General features: G+C 53.4%; 1 protein-coding gene across 2 annotated transcripts in view; it reads left to right on the top strand.

Annotated features, from left to right (window-relative positions):
• Nucleotides 1-22,146, top strand: part of Ints3 (integrator complex subunit 3) — a 60,367-nt gene extending 38,221 nt beyond the window's left edge. For both annotated transcript variants that reach the window (XM_076574481.1, XM_006976253.4), the window contains 25 exons: nucleotides 1,039-1,105; nucleotides 3,362-3,506; nucleotides 4,846-4,975; nucleotides 6,698-6,795; nucleotides 8,723-8,914; nucleotides 10,474-10,561; nucleotides 10,955-11,034; nucleotides 11,414-11,505; nucleotides 11,789-11,895; nucleotides 12,506-12,625; nucleotides 12,952-13,081; nucleotides 13,490-13,544; nucleotides 13,794-13,897; nucleotides 14,350-14,394; nucleotides 14,554-14,673; nucleotides 16,016-16,169; nucleotides 17,161-17,229; nucleotides 18,101-18,176; nucleotides 18,547-18,660; nucleotides 18,966-19,014; nucleotides 20,070-20,237; nucleotides 20,526-20,626; nucleotides 20,831-20,903; nucleotides 21,071-21,227; nucleotides 21,342-22,146. In XM_076574481.1, the coding sequence (XP_076430596.1) occupies nucleotides 1,039-1,105; nucleotides 3,362-3,506; nucleotides 4,846-4,975; nucleotides 6,698-6,795; nucleotides 8,723-8,914; nucleotides 10,474-10,561; nucleotides 10,955-11,034; nucleotides 11,414-11,505; nucleotides 11,789-11,895; nucleotides 12,506-12,625; nucleotides 12,952-13,081; nucleotides 13,490-13,544; nucleotides 13,794-13,897; nucleotides 14,350-14,394; nucleotides 14,554-14,673; nucleotides 16,016-16,169; nucleotides 17,161-17,229; nucleotides 18,101-18,176; nucleotides 18,547-18,660; nucleotides 18,966-19,014; nucleotides 20,070-20,237; nucleotides 20,526-20,626; nucleotides 20,831-20,903; nucleotides 21,071-21,227; nucleotides 21,342-21,419 (2,612 nt within the window). In that variant the 3' untranslated portion in view covers nucleotides 21,420-22,146. The remainder of the gene's footprint in view (nucleotides 1-1,038; nucleotides 1,106-3,361; nucleotides 3,507-4,845; nucleotides 4,976-6,697; nucleotides 6,796-8,722; nucleotides 8,915-10,473; nucleotides 10,562-10,954; nucleotides 11,035-11,413; nucleotides 11,506-11,788; nucleotides 11,896-12,505; nucleotides 12,626-12,951; nucleotides 13,082-13,489; nucleotides 13,545-13,793; nucleotides 13,898-14,349; nucleotides 14,395-14,553; nucleotides 14,674-16,015; nucleotides 16,170-17,160; nucleotides 17,230-18,100; nucleotides 18,177-18,546; nucleotides 18,661-18,965; nucleotides 19,015-20,069; nucleotides 20,238-20,525; nucleotides 20,627-20,830; nucleotides 20,904-21,070; nucleotides 21,228-21,341) is intronic.
• The last annotated feature ends 806 nt before the right edge of the window (nucleotides 22,147-22,952 follow it).

Raw genomic sequence — 22,952 nt, 5'->3', positions numbered from 1 at the left:
TTTTTGTTTTGTTTCTTATGGTGGTGAGAATTGAACCTAAGACCTCATATGTTTAGGCAAGCACTCTACCACTACAATGTACCATGCTCAACTCCACTCACCCTTTCTCCCCCCTCCCCTTTTTTGAAATGAAAAAAGTCTTGCTGTGTAGCCCGGGGCTGGCCTCACATTCCCAGTCCTGCGTCAGCGTCCTCGGCGCCGATGGTACAGGCCTGCACCATCATACCTGGCTGTGCTTTGCCTCTCTTTAGGGCTCTCTCTAACACTGAGATCCCTGCTCAGTGTGGACGGCCCCCAGTGGTTGTGATATGACTATGTGAACACTGAATTTTTTCCCTGAGACCCGGGGCGGTGTGTGACATTGGTGTGCTGTGTATTCTTACTCTTTCTCGGCACCTCCTTTTCGTTGACACCCCAGCCCCACTTCTCATCCCAGCGTGGCTGTCTGGCAACACTGCCTGTTAATTCTGCTCCAGGAAGTTCAGTAGCAAGATCCAAAGACTGGTGTCTAGAAATAACGCGCGCGCACACACACACACACACACACACACACACACACACACACTCACACACACACACAGACACACACACACACACACACACCCGCCCCTTAGCCTGTCAGGATCCTGAATCCCGCCCTGACACCCGGACACTAGACGGCTGCTGTGCCAGCTCCCCGCATCTCTTAGGCCCCAGTGCACATTTTGCTTTTCAACTGGGGCTTCAGTTTGTCTGAGACATTACTTTTCAAGGACAAAGCATTCCCTCTGCATTTCCTGGTGGATAGGAAAATATCGGCTCTGGTAAAGTAGCAGTTCTAGAAAATCAGAGCATTCTTTTCCTTTCTCTCAAGGCAAAGGGGAAACCTTGAAAGCCTGGAAGGAGAGAGAGAGGTTATTCTAGCATTCAGGGCAGTGGTGGTGAGATACCTGGGTGGACCGGCAGGATGAGTGAAGAGGTTTGTTGGTTCGATTAGCTGAGTTGCTAATCAGAGCTACTGTATTCTGATTCTTCCCCCTCCCATCCCCTTGACATCAGGTGGCGATGTTACAGCCAAAAATATCTGGTTGGCAGAAAGTGTTCTGGATATCCTGACGGAGCAGAGGTAGAGTCTACCGTGAAGGGTGGGGCAAGACCAGATACGGCCGTGAGGGGTGTGAGTATGGGACATGGGAAGGAAGGCTCGTGGCTGTAGGGTACTCTGATGCAGTGGGAAGGTGGCAGATGGAAGGACTCATGCCACAGTGTCCCAAGGGATGAGGAGTGGGAAAGAGGGACCTTGCTGAAATATCTCAGAGCCCAGGAAAAACTGGTTTCATCTGATAAGGGTTTATTTTTGACCCAGACCTCCTTGGAATGTTTATATTTTGGGGGAGCTGGGGGAAAATGAGCTCAGTAGAGGGGGCCAGCCAACCACTCGAGCCTGGAGGTACCTCATCTCCCTTCCAAGCTTCTCAGTCCAGCACATGCTCTTTTTTGGAATGGCCCAGGGTGGGTGAAGAAGTAATAGAGAGCAGAGACTCCTCCTAGAAGGTGATACAGGGGCACGTTTGACTTTCTGGCTCCTCTTCCCCATCAAAGTGACGGCCTGGGGAGGGTGGGAGGGCTGTTCTATTATGTAAATTTGCTTATGGCTTCACCTTGGCCTGTGTTCCCAGTTTCTGCCTCACTTAATTCTAGCGTCTCTTTCAGAGTAAGGACATCCAATAGTCAAATGACTAAGAGGCCTAATACTGTCCATATTTGTTTCAGTTTAAAACATGGTTCTCTTCATAATCAAAGCTATGCTCTGTCCAGGCCTGCTGTGCAGCGCCACCTAGTGCCCCGAGCGCAGTTCTGCGGCTGGCCTGGGGCTGGTGTCATCACTAGCAATGGGGCTTCTAGCAGTTTCTTACCTAGGCCTCTGCTTCTCTTTAGATCTCTTGTTTCTCGACTCCCTTTGGCTAGAGGGCCTCACTTCCATCTCCCTCTCCTCCTCGTTATTCCATCCTCGTGGTCAGATTTGTCCTCCCCTCTGCTAGGAAGGAGTCCTCCTCAGAAGTGATCTTCTCGTTCTGTTCCTGGTGTCAGATTCTGTCCGTCATCCCTTAGAGCTGAATTTCCCATGCAGGTCACCTAGCAGCGCCTTGCTGCCCAGCCCCTTCACATTTGTGGTGAAAGGGACTGCCTTGGCATTTCAAATGTGTTCTAGCTTACCATCCTGTTTACCTGACCTTTCCAAGTATTTTTAGGGATGTGGGGGTAAAAGGAAGTATGTGTCCTTGAGTAGCATTTCCATTCTGTGAAAACAGGACAGTGCTGGGCATTGTAGTGCATGCCTGTAATCCTCGCATTTGGGAGACTGAGGCAGGAGGATTACTGTGGATTCAAGTCTAGCCTGGGCTATCTAGCAAGACCCTGTCTCAAAAAACAGAAGCGACTCACATACCCAAAAGAAAAAGAGAAAAGAAGACAACAAAAGAAAAGAAAAGCCATAGTCTTTCAGTTAATTAAGTGGCTTGATTACTTTTCCTGAACCAGGATGTTGCCTGGTTGTAGTAATTAACCTCTTCCTCCAGTTCTCTGCCTCCCAGCAGGGGTGTCAAAGCAATTACAAACTACTTGGCACTTGGAGGCAGCCTTAGGATGCTGGGAACCTCCCCACTGTGGCTTCCCGGTGCCCCTTTGGAACAGATCATGCTTTCCTCACTGTTTTCCAGGGAAAATCTAAAACTCCGGAAAAGTGGGCTTTACCGTCTAAATTCAGGTGTCGCACGCCCACCCCCACCCTGCAACAACCTCCCAGACTTTGGTTTAGGGTTTCGGGCAGGTGACTCATTATCTGAGGGTGGGGTTGGTGGCTAGAGCCAGGGAAAGGTTTGTGGCATGGTTGACTATAATAAGCTCGATCGAGGGCTAGCACAGTGTGTTCTCAGAACTCCGGGTCCTGAAAGGGTCCTGGAATTCCCCAGAGGCCCTTGCGTCACACTTAAGAGAATTACTGACACAGAAAACACGCTCCATAGCTGAGCAGGAGAAACGCAGCTTGCCTCTGTTCGTGCCTCATCTAACACCGCTTCGCATATGATGGGCCGTGGTGGATGAATGAGTCAACAAACAGTTTTTAATTGGCAGCTGTGAAAATGCTTTTGTTAGAAGAGGTTGATTTCATTCAGCACCTACCTTTGTTGGGCATTTTTCTAGTAAAGAAAATTAGTTACCTTTACCTTAGTCAACTCGTAGTTAGTTAATAACACCTGAGAAAACCTTCAAAAGATGGAAGCCATTCTCAGTGTGTGCACATCCGAGGAGTTTGAGGTGCAGGCCAGTGGAGCAAGTGGGTCTAGGCAGGAGGTAGGTGCAGTGTCTTCCCTTCCTGCAGGGAGTGGGTCCTGAAGAGCAGCATCCTCATCGCCATGGCTGTGTACACATACCTCCGACTGATCGTGGACCACCATGGGACTGCCCAGCTCCAGACCCTTCGGCAGAAGGAAGTTGACTTCTGTATCTCCTTGCTTCGGGAACGGGTGAGGGAACAGAACAACATCAGTATGAGGAAGTGATATCTAGATGTGGTATCCCAATGGCCTTTATGCATCTGGGCCAGAGATCCCTTGTTGGAGGTGCAGGTGGTTTAGATGTGGTATTTTCATCATCCCTAGACAGCTCAGAAGTAAAGGACAGGGAGTTGGCATGGAATACCCCTTGCTCCTAAAAACGTCACTCATAATGCTGGCATCCAGGGTTTTTCTGGTCAGTTTCGGTTTACGTCGTTGTACAACACAGCTATTCTTGTATGCCTACTGTTACATCAGCCCCACCTAACCCGGAAGTAATTGACATGTTTACTTGTGTGGATTATGAATTATTTACTACAGTTTCTCCCAAGAGAGATATCCTAAATCTAAGCTACTATGAGGCCACTGGCCGGCCACATAAGAAAATTTAAGTTAAAAGCACTATCAGGTAAAACTTTAAAGTTCGGTAGTTAGATCAGATGCCACTCTTGCAGAGGACCTGGATTTGGTTCCCAACACCCACGTGGTGGCTCACCGATATCTGCAGTTCCAGTTCCAGGGGATCTAGCACTCTGTTAATGGCCTCTGTGGGCACATGTGGGCAAAACACTGATATACATAATATAAAAGTAAATCTTGCTAGATGTGGTGGCCCACACACACCTTCAATCCCAGCACTCAGGAGGCAGAGGCAGGTGGATCTCTGTAAGTTCCAGGCCAGCCTGGTCTACAGAGTGAAATCCAGGACAGCCAGGGCTACACAATCTTAAAAAACAAACAACTTCAAAGCCAGTTGGTGATGGCACTCGCTTTAATCCCAGTACTGTGGGAGGCAGAGGCAGGTGGATCTCTATGAGTTTGAGCAAGTTCCAGGACAGCCAAGGCTACACAGAGAAACAGTATCTCAAAAATCTTAGAAATATATTCACATAATTGTGTAGGCACATGCTTTTAATCAATATTGTTTGGACCACACAGATATATAGATCATTTCTTTCATTACAAATTGTCTTTTCTGTTGGACAGAACGTTGGGGTAGGATATGTGGGGTGTTGCTCCCCAGTCCCATACTTTTGGAATTTGGTTCCCTTGAACTGAATCAAAGCAACTTCAAATGGAGAGGGTGCTTGATTGATGGGAGAGTCAGCAGGGCTCCCCTCTTTCTTGTGGTCCCCAGTTTCAGCCGCACAACCAATCCCTTGACTCCGGAAGGAATCGTGTCATGGTCCCTTCAGCCATCTTTCCCCTCCATAGAACGCGCTATACTTTGTCCTCCATCTAGAAGGTGAACAATGCATGTTTTTATTGTCTTTCCTACTCCCCATTCTCCATCCTCCCTCCCTTTCAGTTCATGGAATGTTTGATGATTGGCCGGGACCTTGTAAGATTACTTCAGAATGTTGCTAGGATACCAGAATTTGAACTGCTCTGGAAGGATATCATCCATAACCCTCAGGCTTTGAGTCCTCAGTTTACAGGTGAGTAAGCCCCTGGGTGTGCCCTGCCCTTGTTTGTTTGGGTTTGGTTTTGTTTTGTTTTTTTGAGATAGGGTTTCTCTGTGTAGCTTTGGAGCCTGTTCTGGCTGGATCTCACTCTGTATCCTAGGCTGGCCTTGAACTCACAGAGATCCGCCTGCCTCTGCCTCCCAAGTGCAGGGATTAAAGGTGTGTGCCACCACCGCCTGGCCTTGTCCTTGTTGTTTTGAGTGGATTTGAAGGGCTGGAGGTTTGTTGGAGAGATTTAATCAGAGAAAGCTTGAGGTAGGACACACTTGGCCGAGTACAGCTGGGCATGGGAATGGCAGGCCACGGAACAGTTCCTGACTGGGCCCTGCTTACCTGCCTCCAGCTGCCATTTAATTAAAAACAAAGAGACAAGGCCTCAAGATGGCTCATAAAGGCCGTTGCTGCTAAGCCTAATGACCCGAATTCAGTCTCCAGAACCCCACATGGGGGAAGGCAAAGAAGTTGACTCCCAAAGTTATTCTCTGACCTCTACACACCCACTATGACACATGTGAGTCCACATATGCACATCAGAAAATTAAAATGGAAGAAAAATTTAAAACACAAATGTGGATAGAAAGCCGTGATCCTCTTCCTTCCCAGAGCTCCTTGAGAGGGTGATGGATGACCAGTCTCTGGCTTCACTGTGGTTGACAGGGTGGAGTCAGCAGAGGGTCTTATTAGTCCTGGAAGAATGGCTCCCAAGATGTGGCACAGTGGTAAAGCACCTACAGTGTGCTGAGTTTGATTCCTAGAGCTATAGAGAAGACAAAGAAATGGTCCTGCCTCTCATCACAGGGGTCTGTTTGCTTTGTGTGTGTGTGTCTTCCCCTGGCAAGGTCTTTCGGGTCTGACTTTCCCAGAATCCTTTTGTATTCTATAGCTTCATTCCTCCTCACACATAACACAGATGTACACACACACACGCACACGCACACGCACACACGCTGAAGGCTGTCAGGAGGGTGCTGCTGCTGTGGGCTACTCTGAGACTTTAAGCATGTGCTGGGTTGCTCGGGGCTCCTCCTCCTCAGAGGGTGTGTGCCAGCTCCTTTAATCATCTGTATAGCCCTTAAGATGAGTGTTTTACTTCTACACAGGCAAGTGAGGTTCAAAGAGATGAAGCCGCCTGCTTGGGCCAGCTAGGCAGTGACAGGCAGGATTTGGAGACAGTCTTTCTGACTGCCCAGTGTACGGCTGTGCCGCTAAGTCACGTTGGTGCTAGGACCTCAGAGTGCCACCCTTAGGAACAGGAAGTCTGGCTAAGACTTCCAGGATTAGCCGGGCGGTGGTGGCGCACACCTTTAATCCCAGCACTCGGGAGGCAGAGGCAGGCGGATCTCTATGAGTTTGAGGCCAGCCTGGGCTACAGAGTGAGTTTCAGGACAGCCAGAGCTGTTAGTTACACAGAGAAACCCTGTCTCAAAACAAACCAAAAACAGACTTGTCACATTTCCCCCTGAATTTCCCATCTACTTGTAACTATGAAAACATGGGTGTCGGGCTTTGGGAGGCCGGCTGAAGGGAAGCGCCGCAGTCAGTGTGACCGGTGGCCAGCTCGTGTGCCTTTGCTCCGCTTCCCGGGCACGTCACGGAATAGGACCGTGAGCAAAACCACACCTGCCCCGGCCCGGCGGTTTCCTCTTCTGCCTCCCATTTCTCTGGCCTCTTACTTCTCTTTTACACTTGGTTCAGGTATCCTGCAGCTACTTCAGTCGAGAACATCCCGAAAGTTTCTAGCCTGTCGTCTAACCCCAGACATGGAGACGAAGCTCCTCTTCATGACGTCCCGGGTGAGATGATCTGTGTCCGGTGTTAGCTGAGCTCCCTGCAGATTTGACACCGCGGATTACCGCCCCCACACAACAGTGGCGAAGTCCCTTACCTTTTTGGGGGTTTCCCTGGTGCAGTCTATGCCTGCACATTGCACAGTACCCTAAAAAAATGTTAGCGGAAGCATTCGAGGTAGAGTGCTGAAGAAGCGAGGCAGAATCCAGCCCTGTTGAAGTTTGTTTTTAGAAGCAGCCTTTCCAGTGTTTGTGCCCAGGTGTCTGTCTGCAGTGTAGGCTGTGGTGTAGGCTGTGGTCTCTGGTTTCCAAACGTGGCTGCACTGTGGTAAGAATGTCCGAGGACCGTGCTTTTCCTGTCTCTGAGGATGTTTGTGGACAAAGGAATTGTAGAGGCGCCTGCCTACAATCCCAGCACTCAGAAGGATGATGCGGGAGGACTGGTACAAGTTCAAAGACAGCCTGGGCTACATGAGACCCGGTCTTCTTTTAAAGAAAAACAGTAACAAAAAATGCTGGACATGGTGGTATTCGCTTGACATTTCCATCCCAGCACTTGAGAAGCAGAAGTGGGCAGATCTTTATGTATTCAAAGCCAGCTAGGGCCACCTAGTGAGACTGTCTCAAAAGAAAGAAAAGAAAAAGCAAATTGTAGTGGGATGGGATGGCACATGGATTGGGACCCTGAGGCACGAGGATCTCCAGTTCCAGGCTAGCTTGGACTACTTCACAACATTGTGTCTCTGAAAAGGCCGCATTTAGAGCATATACATACTGTCTTAGTGAGGGTTTCTTTTATTGTCATAAAATACCATGAACAGAAGCAACTTGGAAAGGGAATGGTTACTTTGTCTTACACTTCCAGTTTACCACTGCCGGAAGTCAGAACAGGAACTCAAGCAGGGCAGGAACCTGGAGGCAGGAGCCCTGGAAGGTGCTGCTTACTTGCTAGTTCTCACGGCTTGTTCAGCCTGCTTTCTATAATGCCCAGGACCACCAGCCCCTGGGTGGCACCACCCACAGAGACCTGGGCCCTGCCAAATCACACACCAATCAAGAAAATGCACCACAGCTTTCCTTGTCCACAGGCCAGCCTGGTGGGGCATTTCTCCAGCTGTGGTTCCGTCTTCCAGAACGACTCTGGCTTATGCCATAAAACTAGCCATCACACATCTATATGTTAACATTTAGTATCTTTGCCACCATTGCTGTATTCCAGGTGCTCAACCACTGTTGCTGCCACAAGTTCTGGTCCACAGTGTTGACCTGGAAGCATCTTGTTAACCTTTTTGATCTATTTTGATGTTTTCTGAGAGGGTACTAGAAGAGAATTCCAGATCTGCCCCATTGAGTGCTGCTGTGTGGTTATTAGGTGCCTGGTTTGAGACAGGGTAGTAGTCCGGTTATCTTTGATCTTTTGGCCGTTCTCTTATATCAGCTTTTGGAGTGCGGGAATTTCAGATATGGGCCTCCACATCTGGCTCTGGTGTTGTGGTTTGTAAACATTTGAGGTGTGTCTGGGGAAGGACTTGCTGCCAGGCCTGGAGAGTTTGCGCCTTGTAACAGTCCTGTTCAGTCATCCTGCGTCAGGAAGCAGTCAGTACTCAGTGGTGGCCTGGCTTAACACTTGCTCTCCAGGAACATTCTTTCACATTCATCTGTAGCTCCAGAAAGGGAGAAAAGCTGAGGCTTCTGGCCAGAGAAGCAGCGATGAGCATTAGCAGCCAGATCGGGCTGCAGCTGCTTTGGGAGGCCAGTGTGTCATGAGGCCAGCTGCAGGGGTGCGCGAACCCCTGATCACCAGGCCAGCTGGAGAGTTAAGATCAGGACGTCCCCAAGAGGAGAGGGCGCTGGAGACACAAAGAGCTTAGTTGTCACAAGGACACGGTCCCGGCTCCCACTCACCACTCTCCTCCCCACTCCTCCTCCCTAGGTGCGATTTGGCCAGCAGAAGCGATACCAGGATTGGTTCCAGCGCCAGTACCTCTCAACCCCTGACAGTCAGTCCCTGCGCTGTGACCTCATTCGCTACATCTGTGGGGTAGTCCACCCTTCCAACGAAGTGCTGAGTTCAGACATCCTGCCCCGATGGGCCATCATTGGCTGGCTCCTGACCACATGCACGGTAAAGGCCGGACCACGGGGCAGAGACGGCTGGGTGGGGAACGGTGCCTCTTCTCGCATGCTCCTGGACTTCTTCCGTCCTGACTCCAGGGCCGTCTGAACCCGAATGGACCTTTCCCTGTGGGCCCCGAATGCCTCAGGCTCTTCACCCCTCCCTTTGTCTCTAGAAAGTGCTAGTCGCCCTCATCTGAGCTTGGGTTTGACTAGGCCCTCGTCTTTCTCCATTACTGTTGGTCGCTTGTCTGTTACAGGATCATACTGTGGAACTCTGGCCAGCCTCGAGCTACAGCTCTCCTGTCTCAGGCCCCTCAGTTCTGGGACCAGGTGTGCGCCAACCTCTGTGCCCAACTCAAAAGTCTGGATTCTCGAGGCATGCCTACCTGGGTCCCTAAGGGACCCCTAGGGCCTGAGTTTTTCCTCGTTGTTTCTAGAAACCACAGTTATTCTCTTGAGCTGTTTCCTATTCAGATTCAAGGTTTTCATACTTGTGTTTTATTTTACTCACTTTTTTTTTTTTTTGTGTGTGTGTGTGTGTGTGTGTGTGTGTGTGTGTGTGTGTGTGTGTGCGCGCGCGCTGGTGGAGGGTGGAGGTTAGAGGGGGGAACTGGAACCGGTGCTTGGGCGTCGCCATGTTGGTGCTGAAAGAAGACCCAAGCCCTTCGCAAGAGCTCTGCAACCACTGAGTTACCTCCAACTTATTTTATGTCTTTGAGACAAGGTCTTGGAGTGCTGCCTAGGTTGGCCTCAGACTTGCAGCAATCCTCCTGTCTCAGCCTTCTAAGTGCTGTAATCACAGACATAAGTCATTACACTACCCTGACTCTTCCTTTAGATCAGTTGTTCTCAACCTGGGGGTCGAACGACCCTTTCACGGGGGTCACCCATTAGATAGCCTGCATGCTAGATATTTACATTATAATTCATAACCGTAGCAAAATCACAGTTGTAAAGCCGCAATGAAATAATTTTGTGGCTGGGGGTCCCCACCACCTGAGGAACTGTATTCAAGGGTCGCAGCGTTAGGAAGGCTGAGAACCGCTGCCTTAGACGCTCACTTCCACAGCTTTGGCATCAGCCTTGGACGCTTCCTTTCCCAAACACAGAACCTTTAAGGGAGCCGCCACCCCCTCCAGTGTACTTTTTCTGTGCTAGGGTGATTCTGTTCTTAAGCATCTGACACCCTTCCCCCGTTTTATGGTGTTCCTGGAATGTGCTGGTTCAGGCAGCAGCCTTTCCTAGGGGTCTTTAGGGAGGTGCCTGGGTTGTTCAGCAAAGGCAGCTGTGGCTGCTGTGGACATCACCTCAATCAAGTTGTGGGTGATCAGTGTTCCCATGCTGTTCTCCTTGTGAGGATTAGGCGTGTGTACTGCGCCATACATGAAAAACCCAGTCCAGTGCCCGTATAATAGCCTGTGTGCTCCTCACCCTGAGGTTAGGCCAGCTCTTGCTGGGAGCTGGATTCTAAAGACGGAACAGCCTCGTGGGCCCTGGAATCTACCCTCGGCTCTGGGAGGATGGGAGCTGATTGGTGGACTAGCCTTTTCCTTCTCTCTTTTCCAGTCCAACGTTGCTGCCTCTAACGCCAAGCTGGCTCTGTTTTATGACTGGCTGTTCTTTAGCCCAGACAAGGATAGCATTATGAACATAGGTATGTGACTGGGACCAGTCAGCACCATGCTCCCCCCCCCCCAGCCCCACTGCGCGTCCTGCTAACAGCAGTCATCGGTCTCGGGAGTGGGGTGGAAGTGGCTGATTGAGGAGCGGTTCCCTGCCCCCCTTCCGGTCTTCCTTGACCAAGAGGAAGGTGGCTTGGATGAGGCCAACAGTTGCTGCTGAGTGGAGCTCTGAGTGGGGAGGGCCTCTCTCCCCATCTCCTTTGCGCCAAGCTGAATACTGGCACAGGGAGGGAGATGAGGACCGAGTGCAGTTAGCGATGGGCCAGACTTGGCGCTTCCCAGGGGCTCACGGGTCCTGAGAAGCTAGCGGGAGACGGAGGCGGTGCTGAAGCCGGGGAACTGTCGTTTCTCTCCTCACACTCTAGAGCCGGCCATCCTGGTCATGCATCACTCCATGAAGCCCCACCCAGCCATCACCGCCACGCTCCTGGACTTCATGTGCCGAGTAAGTGCCGCGGGGGCTCTCTCTGCCTTCCCGTCCTGCGTGAGCAGTGTCCAGTGCCTTGCCACTCTCCCAGCGACTGGGCCTTCCCAGCGTGCCTCGACTGTAGTCCTGTGCCTGCGTTAGCAAACGCTGTCTCCAGTGCGCTTGGCCCTTCTTGTCATAGGTGATGATGCAAGATGGCGACTGAAGATAGAATCCGGGTTTTTTTCGCAACAGCTGGGGGCCAGTCCAAGGATTCTGTCTTCACAGCCTGGAGTAGTCAGGAACATTGTAGCCCTCTCTGTGGCCACACAGTCTCACTGTCATTAAAACTAAAACAGCTTTTCAGTTCTCGTCCAGCAGAACACTGTAGTTATTGCCTCCACTTCTTCCCTTCTAGATCATTCCTAACTTCTACCCACCGTTGGAAGGCCATGTGCGGCAGGGCGTCTTTTCTTCCCTCAACCACATTGTGGAGAAACGAGTCTTGGCGTAAGGAGTTTGTGTGTTGGGGTGGAGGACTCCCCCACTTTTCATTAGGTCCGACCCCCTCTGGATCAGTGTGACTAGTGCTGTGGACAGAAAGACCAATGTCCCCTTGACTCCGGAAATTTCTAACTTGCCATCACGTCACCAGAGGCTTCAAAGGCCCTCCCGTCCGCCCCCTGTTGACCCTGAAGGGTCTGAAGTGGCACGTTGGGCTATCGGCCCGTGTGTCCGCACTGAGGTGGCGGTGAGCAGCTCTGGTGTGACCCTCATCTGTGTTCTCCATCAGACACTTGGCTCCTCTGTTCGACAACCCCAAGCTGGACAAGGAACTGCGGGCCATGCTTCGAGAGAAATTCCCTGAGTTCTGCAGCTCGCCCTCCCCGCCCGTGGAAGGTACGGACTTCCCCAGACAGCCGCCGTCTGCTCTCCATCGAACCCTCACTCATGGCTCTCGCTCCCCCACTTTCCCCAGTGACCTCTCAGTGAATGCACCTGTCCCCCAGTCCTTAGTCCAGGCCCCTCCTCACATCCCGTCGTGTTCATTTTGCTCCTGACTCCAGACTGCCATCTGCCAGACTGGCTCCCACAGTTTTCTGCTTTGCTATAAGGGCTTAAGCCAAGCACTACTTTCCAGCTTGGTTTTAAATCAAAGAACACTAATAAACTCAGCCCCCAGAGCTGAGCTTGGCAGGGCATGCCTGTGATCTTAGTACCTGGGAGGTGGAAGCAGAAGACCAGGGGACCAAGGGTCTCCTGGGATACAGAAAGCCCTGTTTCAGAAAAGAAAAGGCTGTGCCCCGCTCACCAGCTGACATGGAGAAGTCATGTCTTGTGCTGTCCCTTCCTCTAGGTGGGTCACAGAGCACTGACAAGGCAGGTTTGTCCTTCCCGCAGTCACCCGTCCAGGGCATCAACCGCGTTCTCCCACTAGTCTCATTCCCAGAAGCATGGGGTACACTGGGGGACCCAGGGCAATCAGAGTCTCTCTCTCTTTACTCACAAGTCAAAATTGAAGAGCCTGTTTCCATGGAGATGGACAACCATCTGTCAGATAAGGACGAGAGTTGCTATGACAACGCAGAGGCAGCCTTCAGTGACGATGAGGAGGATCTCAATAGCAAAGGTAAGGGTAGCAGCAGAGAGTGTCTGAGCTGTGGTAGCCCAGGCCTGCTTCTCAGGTAGCCTGTCTACAGTCCTGTCCTACCTCATTGCCCATGAGGTTTGAGTTTTGTGTATTGTTGGAAGAGGCTCGGTGGTCCAAAGCTTAGCATTGGACACTAAAGGCATAGGGAAGAGCAAGTGGTCCTGCCCATTTGTGGGTATGAGCCGGGGCATGCGTACAGTCTGGGACTCACCCCACTGAGTAAACGGGCACACAGGCTGTGAGGAGGGAACAGGTAGCTCATGGGGGCTGTCTCTGGTGCTAGAGTCTTAACAAACCATCCTCAGGGAAGAAGAGAGAGTTCCGCTTCCACCCCATCAAGGAGACCGTTGTGGAGGAGCCGGTTGACGTCACCCCCTACCTCGACCAGCTGGACGAGTCCCTGAGGGACAAAGTGCTGCAGCTGCAGAAAGGAAGGTGGGGTACCAGCTCTGCTCCCCACCTTAGAAGGTCCCGTCCGGGTGCTTCCTGCTACCTGGAAAGTGTGGGTGGATGGTGGGGTCTGGAGGGGCAGTCGGAGCTCCATGAGACATGTCTTTGGCTGATGCTGGGGAGCATGGGCTGGGAATAGGGGAGCCCCTAACACCTTGAGACCCCCACTTTCTGGATTCTGGAGGTAAGAGCCACTGTAGACTGGAGCAGGGCAAGTGAGGATTGTCCTGGACTTCTTTGGGCCTCTGCCCACAGAATGGCAGGTGCTACCCAGACATCTCCCCTCTGAGCTGGGGGCTCATGGCTCCCTTGTGGGGTCTGCATGTGCGTGTACACAGCTTGGGATGTGTCCTACCCTGCCATTACTAATTTCCTGTCACTTCTGTGCTGTAGTGACACTGAGGCCCAATGTGAGGTCATGCAGGAAATTGTGGACCAGGTCCTGGAGGTAAGTGGGGAACCGAGTCCTCGGGGAGAAGGCCGTCCAAACCTTCCCAGCTTACAGCTCCTCACACATGCCTCACTGGGAATGGAGGTCCTCCCTTCCCCTCCCCCAGACGAACCCTTCTGAGGCAGGGAACATGAGTGAGCTGAGCTGGGAGGTAGACACAGGTGGACCCAGAGGCTCTGGGGCAGGTGGGGACCAGGAGGCTGCATCTGGGTCCTAACATCTCCTCCTCCCTTGTCTTGTCACCAGGAAGACTTTGACTCGGAGCAGCTGTCTGTCCTTGCTTCCTGCCTACAGGAGCTCTTCAAGGCCCACTTTCGAGGGGAGGTGTTGCCTGAAGAGGTCACTGAAGAGTAAGGCTCATCTCTGACACCCTGGGCCTCGGAAGCCAGAGTGTGCTCTTCCAACCCAGATCCGAGGCACACATCACTGTAGACTTGAGAAAAATCCTCTCCACGTGGTGTTTCCAGGCTCACATGTACTAATGGGCCCCAAGTACTGGGCAGTGGGCCAGCATCCCTGCCCTGTTTGTCCAGGCCTGCGGCCGGGCCAGTGGCCCCAAGCCTTGCTGCTTCTGGAGGGACTGGCCCTGGCCGGACTTGGCTGAAGGGCAGGAGTCTGTTCCTCAGTGAGGATGACATCCTCTGATTGTGCTTCTGTGTTGGGAGCCTGCTCCTTCCCAAACCACTAGGCAGCAGGATTTGCCTTTGGGTAGGAAAGAAGTGGGTTAGATGCCTGGTCTTCCGTATCATCTGCCTACAGAGACTCTCCTTCATGTAGACTCTCTTTAACCTTCCTCTCTCAGGTCCCTGGAGGAGTCTGTAGGGAAGCCTCTCTACCTAATATTTAGGTAAGCCCTCAGCTGAAGAGCTGCCTGCCTGCCTGCCTGCCTGCCGTCTTCCCTGACATCCACAGCATCCCTGTCGTCTAGGGAGGAGGAGGTGTTGGGTGGGGAGACAGCCCTTCGGAGAGTCTGCTCTGGGTGACGGCCTTCGTCCACCCCATCCAGGAACCTGTGCCAGATGCAGGAGGACAACAGCAGCTTCTCGCTGCTTCTGGACCTCCTGTCCGAGCTGTACCAAAAACAACCCAAGATCGGCTACCACCTGCTCTACTATCTGAGGGCCAGGTGGGTGTGGTCTCCGTCTCCTACGTGGTGTTGGGGCGTCCCGGAGAGGCAGCCTCTCTGTTACGCACACCAGTCCCCTCCCCTGTTAGCTATCAACAGCAGCACGGTCCATTTTGTGTGTTAGTTTGGGTGCCGGGCTTAAATGCAGGGTCCATACATCCAGTGGTAGTCAATTTTTCACCACTGTGACCCAGTGAGAGAAACTTTGAGGAAAATGCATGCTGGCTCGTGGTTTCAGACAGCTCGGCAACAGAGGGCAGGGTCTGCTGGCCCTGTTCTTTTAGGCCTGTGCAAGGATGGAACATCGTAGCCATGGGCGTCATGGGCTTGTGGCAGAGGAAGCTGCTCAGCTCAGAACAGCCAAGAAGAGAAGGACAGAGAAGGCCAGGAACAGGTCTTGTGAATACATGCCCAGTGCCTCCAGCGGGGCCACAAGCCAGGAAATGCCCACCGCCTCCCAGTGTTGCCATCAGATCCTGACCCCTCAGTCCTCTGCAGGTCTAGTCTCTTGCAGTCTGAGCACTTCGGAGGTATGTGCGGGAGTTCCAGGCCAGCCTTAGCTGCATGAGATTCCCCTCCACCCTTGCTATTCCAGACAGGGTTTCTCTGTATAACAGTGCTGGCTGGCCTGGAACTCAATCTGTAGAGATCCACCTGCCTCTGCCTTGAACCCTGATCCTCCTGCTTCCACTTCCCAAGTACTGACTGGCCTACGTGGAGTTTTTATTGTTTGTTTGGTTTCATTTTGAGACAGGTTCTCAGAACCTCCAAAGATCCTCCTGCCTCATCTTCCCGAGTGCTGGGATTATAAGCATATGCTACAGGCCTAGCTTCATGTATTTTCTTGTCTGAGGTCCACGTGCTTTTAGTTCTTACATTTAAGCCTCTGCTCCAATTTAGGCTTTGTACATGATGTTAGTTGCTACTTCTCCAGCTTGAGAGGAGCCCTTCTTCCTCTACTCTGAGGAGTCAGGACAGTCCCTGCTGGTGGTTACAGCCGCTGCCGGGGACGCTGGGCATAGTGGTGTACACTTAAATACTAGCATTCTTTGGAAGGCAGAGGCAAGTAGATCTCCCTAAGTTCAGAGACAGCCTGGTCTACATAATGAAGTGAGTTCAAGGTCAGCCAGGGCTTTATAGTGGGACCCTGTCTCAAACAAGTAAAACACCGCAAATAAAAGCCAGTATTGAGGGAAGAAAAGCCTCTCCTGACCCTGAAGTTGCTGGCCTCTTGGGGAAGGCAAGGGGTGCCGTGGGGTCCCTCAGCAGCGCTTGCAGGGTGGAAAGGGCACCTCTGGGGATGTTGGGTGCACTGCCGACTTGGGTCCCGCTGGTTTTGTAGCAAAGCTGCCGCCGGGAAGATGAACCTGTACGAGTCATTTGCCCAGGCTACCCAGCTGGGCGACCTGCACACCTGCCTCATGATGGACATGAAGGCTTGCCAGGAGGATGACGTGCGCCTGCTGTGCCACCTCACACCGTCCATCTACACAGAGGTCCGTGTCTCCGCGGGGTCCCTGTGGGGCGGGGTGGGGGTGGCGGCAGCCATGCAGGGCTCACAGGAGATGACCACCTCGGTAGGCACTCACTTGTCTGAGACACTCTCATTCTGTAGCCTGATGGGCTTAAAATTCACTGTGAAGCCCAGGCTGACTGTAGGCCAAAGGGCGATCCCCCTGCTTCGTTCTCCCAAGGGCTATTGCATACTCTTGAGGTGCCGTCCACGCACCCACTGACTTCAGTGGTCACTGCATCCCGTACGTGGCTGTCTTCTTCCCCCTGTGTTATAAGTTGAAGCTTTTCTCAAAAGTTGTATTCTTTGGTTCAGCTCTAATGTGAGCTGCAGTCTCCGCCTGTTTACATGGCTTCTTGGGTTTAGCTGTATCCTCTGGGCCAGGACAGGTCTCCTGAAGTAGATAGGTCCCTGTTCCTATCTCCAAAGCTTCTTTGATGTCTGCGAGGCCAGCGCTTCTGCAGTAGAGACTCACTTTCATTTCCCTGTTGGTTTGAAATCTTCTCTCAGAGCTGGGATAGAGGGGAGAGATGAGCTCTTCCTCCTCTTGGCAAAAGTTCCCAGGAAGGGGGAAATGAGGCTTAGGGCGTGGGCATGGCAGAAGGAACTGTGATCCCAGCCAGGCCTGGAGGGAGGGGGGCATAGGAGGCATCCCTCCCCGTTCTCTCTCCACCCTTTCTGTGGCCGAGACTGCTCAGATTGGGTTTCTCCATTGCCAGGCATGCAGAGAACAGAACTGGCCATCGTGTCCAAGCCCTGTCAGCTCTGGCTTTATCTCCCAGCCCCCCCCCCCCATTCCTCTCTTCCTACACAGTCCACTCACGATGGACATACACAGATACTGAAACCTGGGGCTTCCAAGGCTCAGATTCCCAGATTTGTAGGTGTTTGCTTCTGTGCAGGACCAGAACCCTAGTTTATGATGGGGGTCCCGCCCACGTTCCCGCCCCAATCACCTGTCTTTTTCTGTCTAGTTTCCAGATGAGACCTTGAGAAGCGGGGAGCTGTTGAACATGATCGTGGCCGTAATTGACTCTGCACAGGTGAACACGAGCTTTGACATCTCCAGCGAGGCCTGGAGGGCAGGACTAGGGAGAGCAGGGTCCGTGTTCTCTCCCTAGGCCTGTACACGAGAGCCCACACCCCTCAGGCACTCTGCCTCCCACTGCATGTCGGTGCCCTTCAGGCCATTAGGGCAAAGCAAAGCCCAAGAGAGAAGCTGGGGTCAAGGCCATCTTCCCTGATATTTCTCCATGTTCTCTGGAAGTTCCTGTTTGCACAGGAAATAAATCTGAGGGTGGGCAGATGTGTGTGCGTGCTCATACATGGGTGTTTTTGCTCTTGCCTGCCCTTCTCTTCGGCTAAGAATAAAAATATTCGGGCCATTTCGACTTGACCTCCATACATAGGGCTCCTAGAGATTATAGCTTCCATGTACTCTGTATAACCCTGCCTGTCCTGAAACCCACCTTGTAGACCAGGCTGGCCTTGAGGTTCACCTACCTCTACCTCCCGAGTGCTGGGATTAAAGGCGAGCACCACCACACCCAGCTGAGATTGTAGTTTTGCACGAGTCCCTGTCTGAATGGGGTGGATCTCATTTCTCCTCTTGTCCACTCAGTTCCCACTCATAGGACTTAGAATTGAGACTCCTTCCTGCGCCTTTCCCTCCCCACACTAGGTCAGAACCCAGCCCCCCAGGGTCTTCTCATTTCAGGCCTGGCTCAGGCCACACACAGGTGGTTCCTTGCCTTTGACCCCAGGGTGTGGGTAGTTTTTCCAAAACAGCCTGTGTTCTGCAAGCCGGTTGCTGTTGTACCCGACTCCTTCACCCTTCCAAATGTGTGCCATCCTTCCCCTCCTGGCCGCTGGCCTCTTTCAGAGCTAATGGGTCTGGCGTTTCCTCCTCCATAGCTCCAGGAGCTGGTGTGCCATGTGATGATGGGGAACCTGGTCATGTTTCGGAAGGACTCAGTCCTCAACATACTCAGTAAGTAACCAGGTCTTCAGGTACCTGGGAGAGGAAAGGGACGTCAGCTGTGTGTTTACCAGTGACAGAAAAGTAGTTCTGGGCATAGAAAATTGAGAGAGAGAGAGCGCGAGCGCACACCATGCCACCTGATCTCTCTGTCTTGCCCTGTAGCCTGGAAAGGCTCCTCACCCTCACCTCTCCAGCCCTTGAGTTGCTGGGAATGTTGCAGCCCTCCAAAAAAACAGTAGCAATCTGGGAAGAAACAGGATCTCGATTTTAGCTCTGTCTGTTTGGGGTGCTACTAGTCAGTGGATCAACCATGTGTATATGTGTGAGAGATGGCAGGCAGACGGACAAAAAGACAGAGGGTTTCTTCTGTCTCTTCCAGTTCAGAGCCTGGACTGGGAGACCTTTGAGCAGTACTGTGCCTGGCAGCTCTTCCTGGCCCACAACATCCCCTTGGAGACCATCATCCCTATCCTGCAGCACCTCAAATACAAGGGTGAGTAGGGCTGGGCTGTGGGCTGGAAGAGGGGGGCCTTCAGCTTCTGAGGTGACCCAGGCCCCACTCCTCACCACCAAGACACTTGAGCTCTGGAGTTGGCCCTGAGGCCTCCTCTGAGCAGGGCACCAGGCTTCCTCTGAGCTCCAGACTGAGTGGGGCACACTGCTTCTTCCGGTTCTTGGAACAAGGCTGTTCTTTGTGTTCCAGTGGTTGTTGGCTAGGGGATAGGAGAGGCACTCACGTACTCACCTGACCTCCTGAACGGATCCCTTCCCCTGAAAAACCTCTCTCCTCCCCCACAGAACACCCAGAGGCCCTGTCCTGTCTCCTGCTTCAGCTCCGAAGAGAGAAGTGAGTTCCGAACGGGTGGCCCCAGGCCTCAGCCTTCCACGGGACACTGAGCTTTGCTCCTCTGGCCCTGCTTTCCTACCATGGCCATCCGCCTGGCCCTGCCCTCCCCGGCTGACTCACAAATAAGCAGCCCCTGGGCTGCCCTGAGAAGAGGGAGGTGGGGACTGGACGGCCCCGTTTTCTGCTGCTCCTCTTCCTCCCCACGCCCCTCAGACCGCCACGGTCATCCAAAGGGAAGGTCAGGGACAAGGGACCATACCTGCCTTCGTCACCTGACAGAGGAGCCACTGGACCCCTTGCCCTGCCTGATGGAGGAGTAGTGGGAGAGAGGGCAGGGGCCTCCTCCGTCCTTGATCCCTCATTGGCAGCAGCCTTGGACAAATCCTTGGAACAGTCATGTTCCTTTTCCAACTCGTTTTCTTTGGTCTGCGTTTGTCTGGGTTTGTTTTTGAGGCAGGGTCTCTGACAGCCCATGCTGGCCTCCACACAGTCTTATGGCCTGAGGACACTAGGGGTCCTTCTGCCCTGCCCCGCAAGTGCTGGAGTCAGCCTGCTTCCCTCATATTCCTCTCTTGCCCGAGACCTGGAACTGGCTGCACTTCCTGGAGGAAGCGGGAAGTCAGGGAGGGTCCTGGGGGGACTGCACCTTCCCACCCTCCCCCCCCCCCTCCCGCTCCTCCCTCAGGCCGGTGTTCAGCTGACCTAAGGGACAGCAGTGCAGGCTGGGTACGGGACTCAGGGGCATCTGTCCGGCACGCCCTGTGTCCCTTAGCTTCCTGGGTCTTCTGCCTGCTCTGGGGGAGTCAGGGCCTCACTCTTGACATCCATAGGCATGCCTCCTACCACCCCAGAAGTGGGAGAATCTCACTTCTCATCTGGCCTCTTCAGAGAATGAAACCAGGAATTCCTCGGCCCAAAGAGAAGGGGGAGAGAGATGTGAGAGGAGGAAGCCGCAGGGCAGGGAGGCCGGGGTTGGAAGATCAACCCCGGCAGGTGTAGCCGTTCCCCGGCCAGCGGCTACGTGTGCATGGCACCCAGCACGCTCTCGTTCGCAGGCCCAGCGAGGAGATGGTAAAGATGGTGCTGAGCAGACCCTGCCACCCTGACGACCAGTTCACCACCAGCATCTTGAGGCACTGGTGCATGAAGCACGATGAGCTGCTGGCAGAGCACATCAAGGCCCTGCTCATCAAGAACAACAGCCTTCCGCGCAAGAGGCAGAGGTGGGGCACCGCCCCGCACAGACCTGGGCACCGCCCCGCACAGACCTGGGCACCGCAGTAGCTATCACCAGGGCAGGCTGCGGTCAGGGACTGCTGCCCGGGCATGGTGGCTTGCCAGTGCTCTACCAGCCTGGTTTGTGGTCCTCTAATACAGGACCGCCCCTGAGTCCCACGAGTGCACACCCCCCGAGCCCTCCCCAGCCCTGTGTCCTTGAGGACTACTGTGACCTAAGTTTAGGAGGCCCCTGGTGGAGTGGAGAGTGTTTGACTCCCTGTCTCCGCCTGCAGCCTCAGGAGCTCTAGCAGCAAGCTGGCCCAGCTGACCCTGGAGCAGATCCTGGAGCACCTGGACAACCTAAGACTCAACCTAGCCAACACCAAGCAGAACTGTACGCTGCCTCCTTTCCTGCTCCCTTCCCCTTCGGCCATTTGCGGGGAGGTGCTGCCCTGGTTCAAATCCCCTCCAGCCAGTCAGGGGGCAGGGATGAGATGTCAAGCCCACTGTTCAGGCCCACAGAAGAAACAACCTTGGGTGCCGTGTAGTAAGCTTCCTGACACACTCACTGCGCTTCCCTTCCCTCTCCCTTCTGTAGTTTTTAGCCAGACGCCGATCCTCCAGGCGCTGCAGCATGTCCAGGCGAGCTGCGACGAGGCCCACAAGATGAAGTGAGCCCCTTCTGCTTTGGGAAATGGTGGGGAGAAGAGGGTCGCTGGGGACATAAGTTCACTGACCAGCAGATCCTGGGTGTGAGAAACAGACTAGGTTAGCCGCCGAGAACACGGAGGGAGGGGCCTGGGCAGGATGCCCATCTCAGGAAGCCTGCTCCTCTTAGGTTCAGCGACCTCTTCTCCCTGGCGGAGGAATACGAGGACTCTTCCACTAAGCCCCCCAAGAGCCGGAGGAAGGCAGCTCTGTCCAGCCCTCGAAGTCGAAAGAACACTGCCCAGCCCCCCAATGCTGAAGAAGAGTCGGGCTCCAGCAGTGCCTCGGTGAGACCCACAGCCAGTGCGCAGGAGCCGGGGAGTGATGGGCACAGGTAGGGTGTGGTCAGCCACTGCCCAGGCTGGTAATCGCCTTCTTCCCCCCCCCCCCATTTCTTCCAGGAGGAAGAAGATACGAAGCCTAAGCCCACCAAACGAAAACGAAAAGGTTCCTCTGCTGTGGGTTCTGACAGTGACTGAGGCCTGGTGTTCCCGCCCCGCCCCAGCCTGAGAGATGCAAGGGTATACCCTTCCTAGCCCCCTCACGTGGGGTAGGATCGAGCTGCTTCCTGTGGCCCAGCTGAGAAACTTCCATGCAGCCCCGCCCCTCCTCTGTCCCAGGGCCTCCAGCTCTTTGCATCCCCTCTGGACTGCTGCTCCCACGGTTCTCACAGCAGCCAGAGGCTGTGCAAACCAGGTCGTGGTGGAGTCCTTAGCCCTTGGCTCCTCCCCCAGTCTCCAAAGAGCCGTGTGGACAGAGAAGGGAGTGATGGAGAGGCCGCTGGACAGAGGGGCCAGGATGACAGCAGATGCTGCGGGAATGGGCGCACCTCCTGCTTCCCTTCAGGCTGCATTCTCTGAACAGACTTGTAGTCTGTGGACGGTGGTCTATACACCAGTGCGACATGGGCATCTGACCTGGGGTGGGCAGTGCCCATCTGGGCGGATGCCACAGCCTTCAGAAAAGAACCTGATGACAGCGTGAGAGCCTCTTGGTGCGCCTGGGATGCTTGGGTTGGCCCAACATTGACACTTCAAGCTGAGCCAGAGCCCAGGGGAGTCCCAGAGGCAAGTTCCTCAGAACTGTCAAATGGCCTGATTTCTGTGGTTCTGTTTTTGCTTTTTCTTTTGGCAAAGATAATCGAGTTTTAAAATTGTTTTTAAGTGATAATGAAACAAGCCAGAGCATCTTTTGTGCCTGAGTTGATATCTGTGTTCATCCTGTGTGTAAAGTGCCTCTGTTTAGTTTGATGCCTTCACTTGTTCCCCGCCCCGCCCCACACACACAATATCCACAGGAGGGGTTGGCTACCCTTCCCGCTAAAAGTGTGAGTCAGGCATCTGACCTTTTCCTCCACTCAGAAGCTGATGTTGGCACCGTGTCCCCGCAGGCTGGCCTTGCCCATTGCCTCTCAGGAACTCCATCTTTCAGAGGGCGCCGGGGGAGACGGCTCAGTAGATCCAGCACTTGCCACACAAGTGTGAGGACCAGAGTCCTGACCCCTGAACCCATGTAAATGATATGTGGGTGTGGTGGCCTGCCTGTGATCCCAGTGCTCAGAAGGCAGGAAGGTGGCTAGCTCGTTACTAATGTTGGTGGGCTCAGGGTTCGGTAGAGAGACCCACCTCATTGAGTGAGATGGAGGATCTTGACCTCCACTCCGGGCCTTCCCACCCATGAATACACATGCGCACAGTTCCAGATGGTTCAAAAGCTGCTATTTGTCCTCTGCTTTATTAAGCATGCTTTGTAAGGGGTTGAGGTTTGAAGGAGAGAGGATGCAGTTCTAATACCAGAGATAGGAGACCCTCCTAGCCTGGCTGCAGCAGAGAAGCAGCCGGGCTTTGCTTTTAGTTCCCTTAACATTCGACGGCTTGCTGAGGAGAGGCGTGAAGACGGTGCATATACTTCCTTGATTCGGCCCAGACATCTGACTCTTCAGAGAATCCATGCTCCTTGAAAGCCACTCCTTTTAAAAATCTACACCACCAGAGGCCTCTCTTCCTCTTCCC

The sequence above is a fragment of the Peromyscus maniculatus genome, chromosome 6, assembly GCF_049852395.1.
Source record: "Peromyscus maniculatus bairdii isolate BWxNUB_F1_BW_parent chromosome 6, HU_Pman_BW_mat_3.1, whole genome shotgun sequence".
NCBI classification, from domain to species: Eukaryota; Metazoa; Chordata; class Mammalia; order Rodentia; family Cricetidae; genus Peromyscus; species Peromyscus maniculatus.
This window is presented reverse-complemented; position numbering and strand designations above follow the sequence as displayed.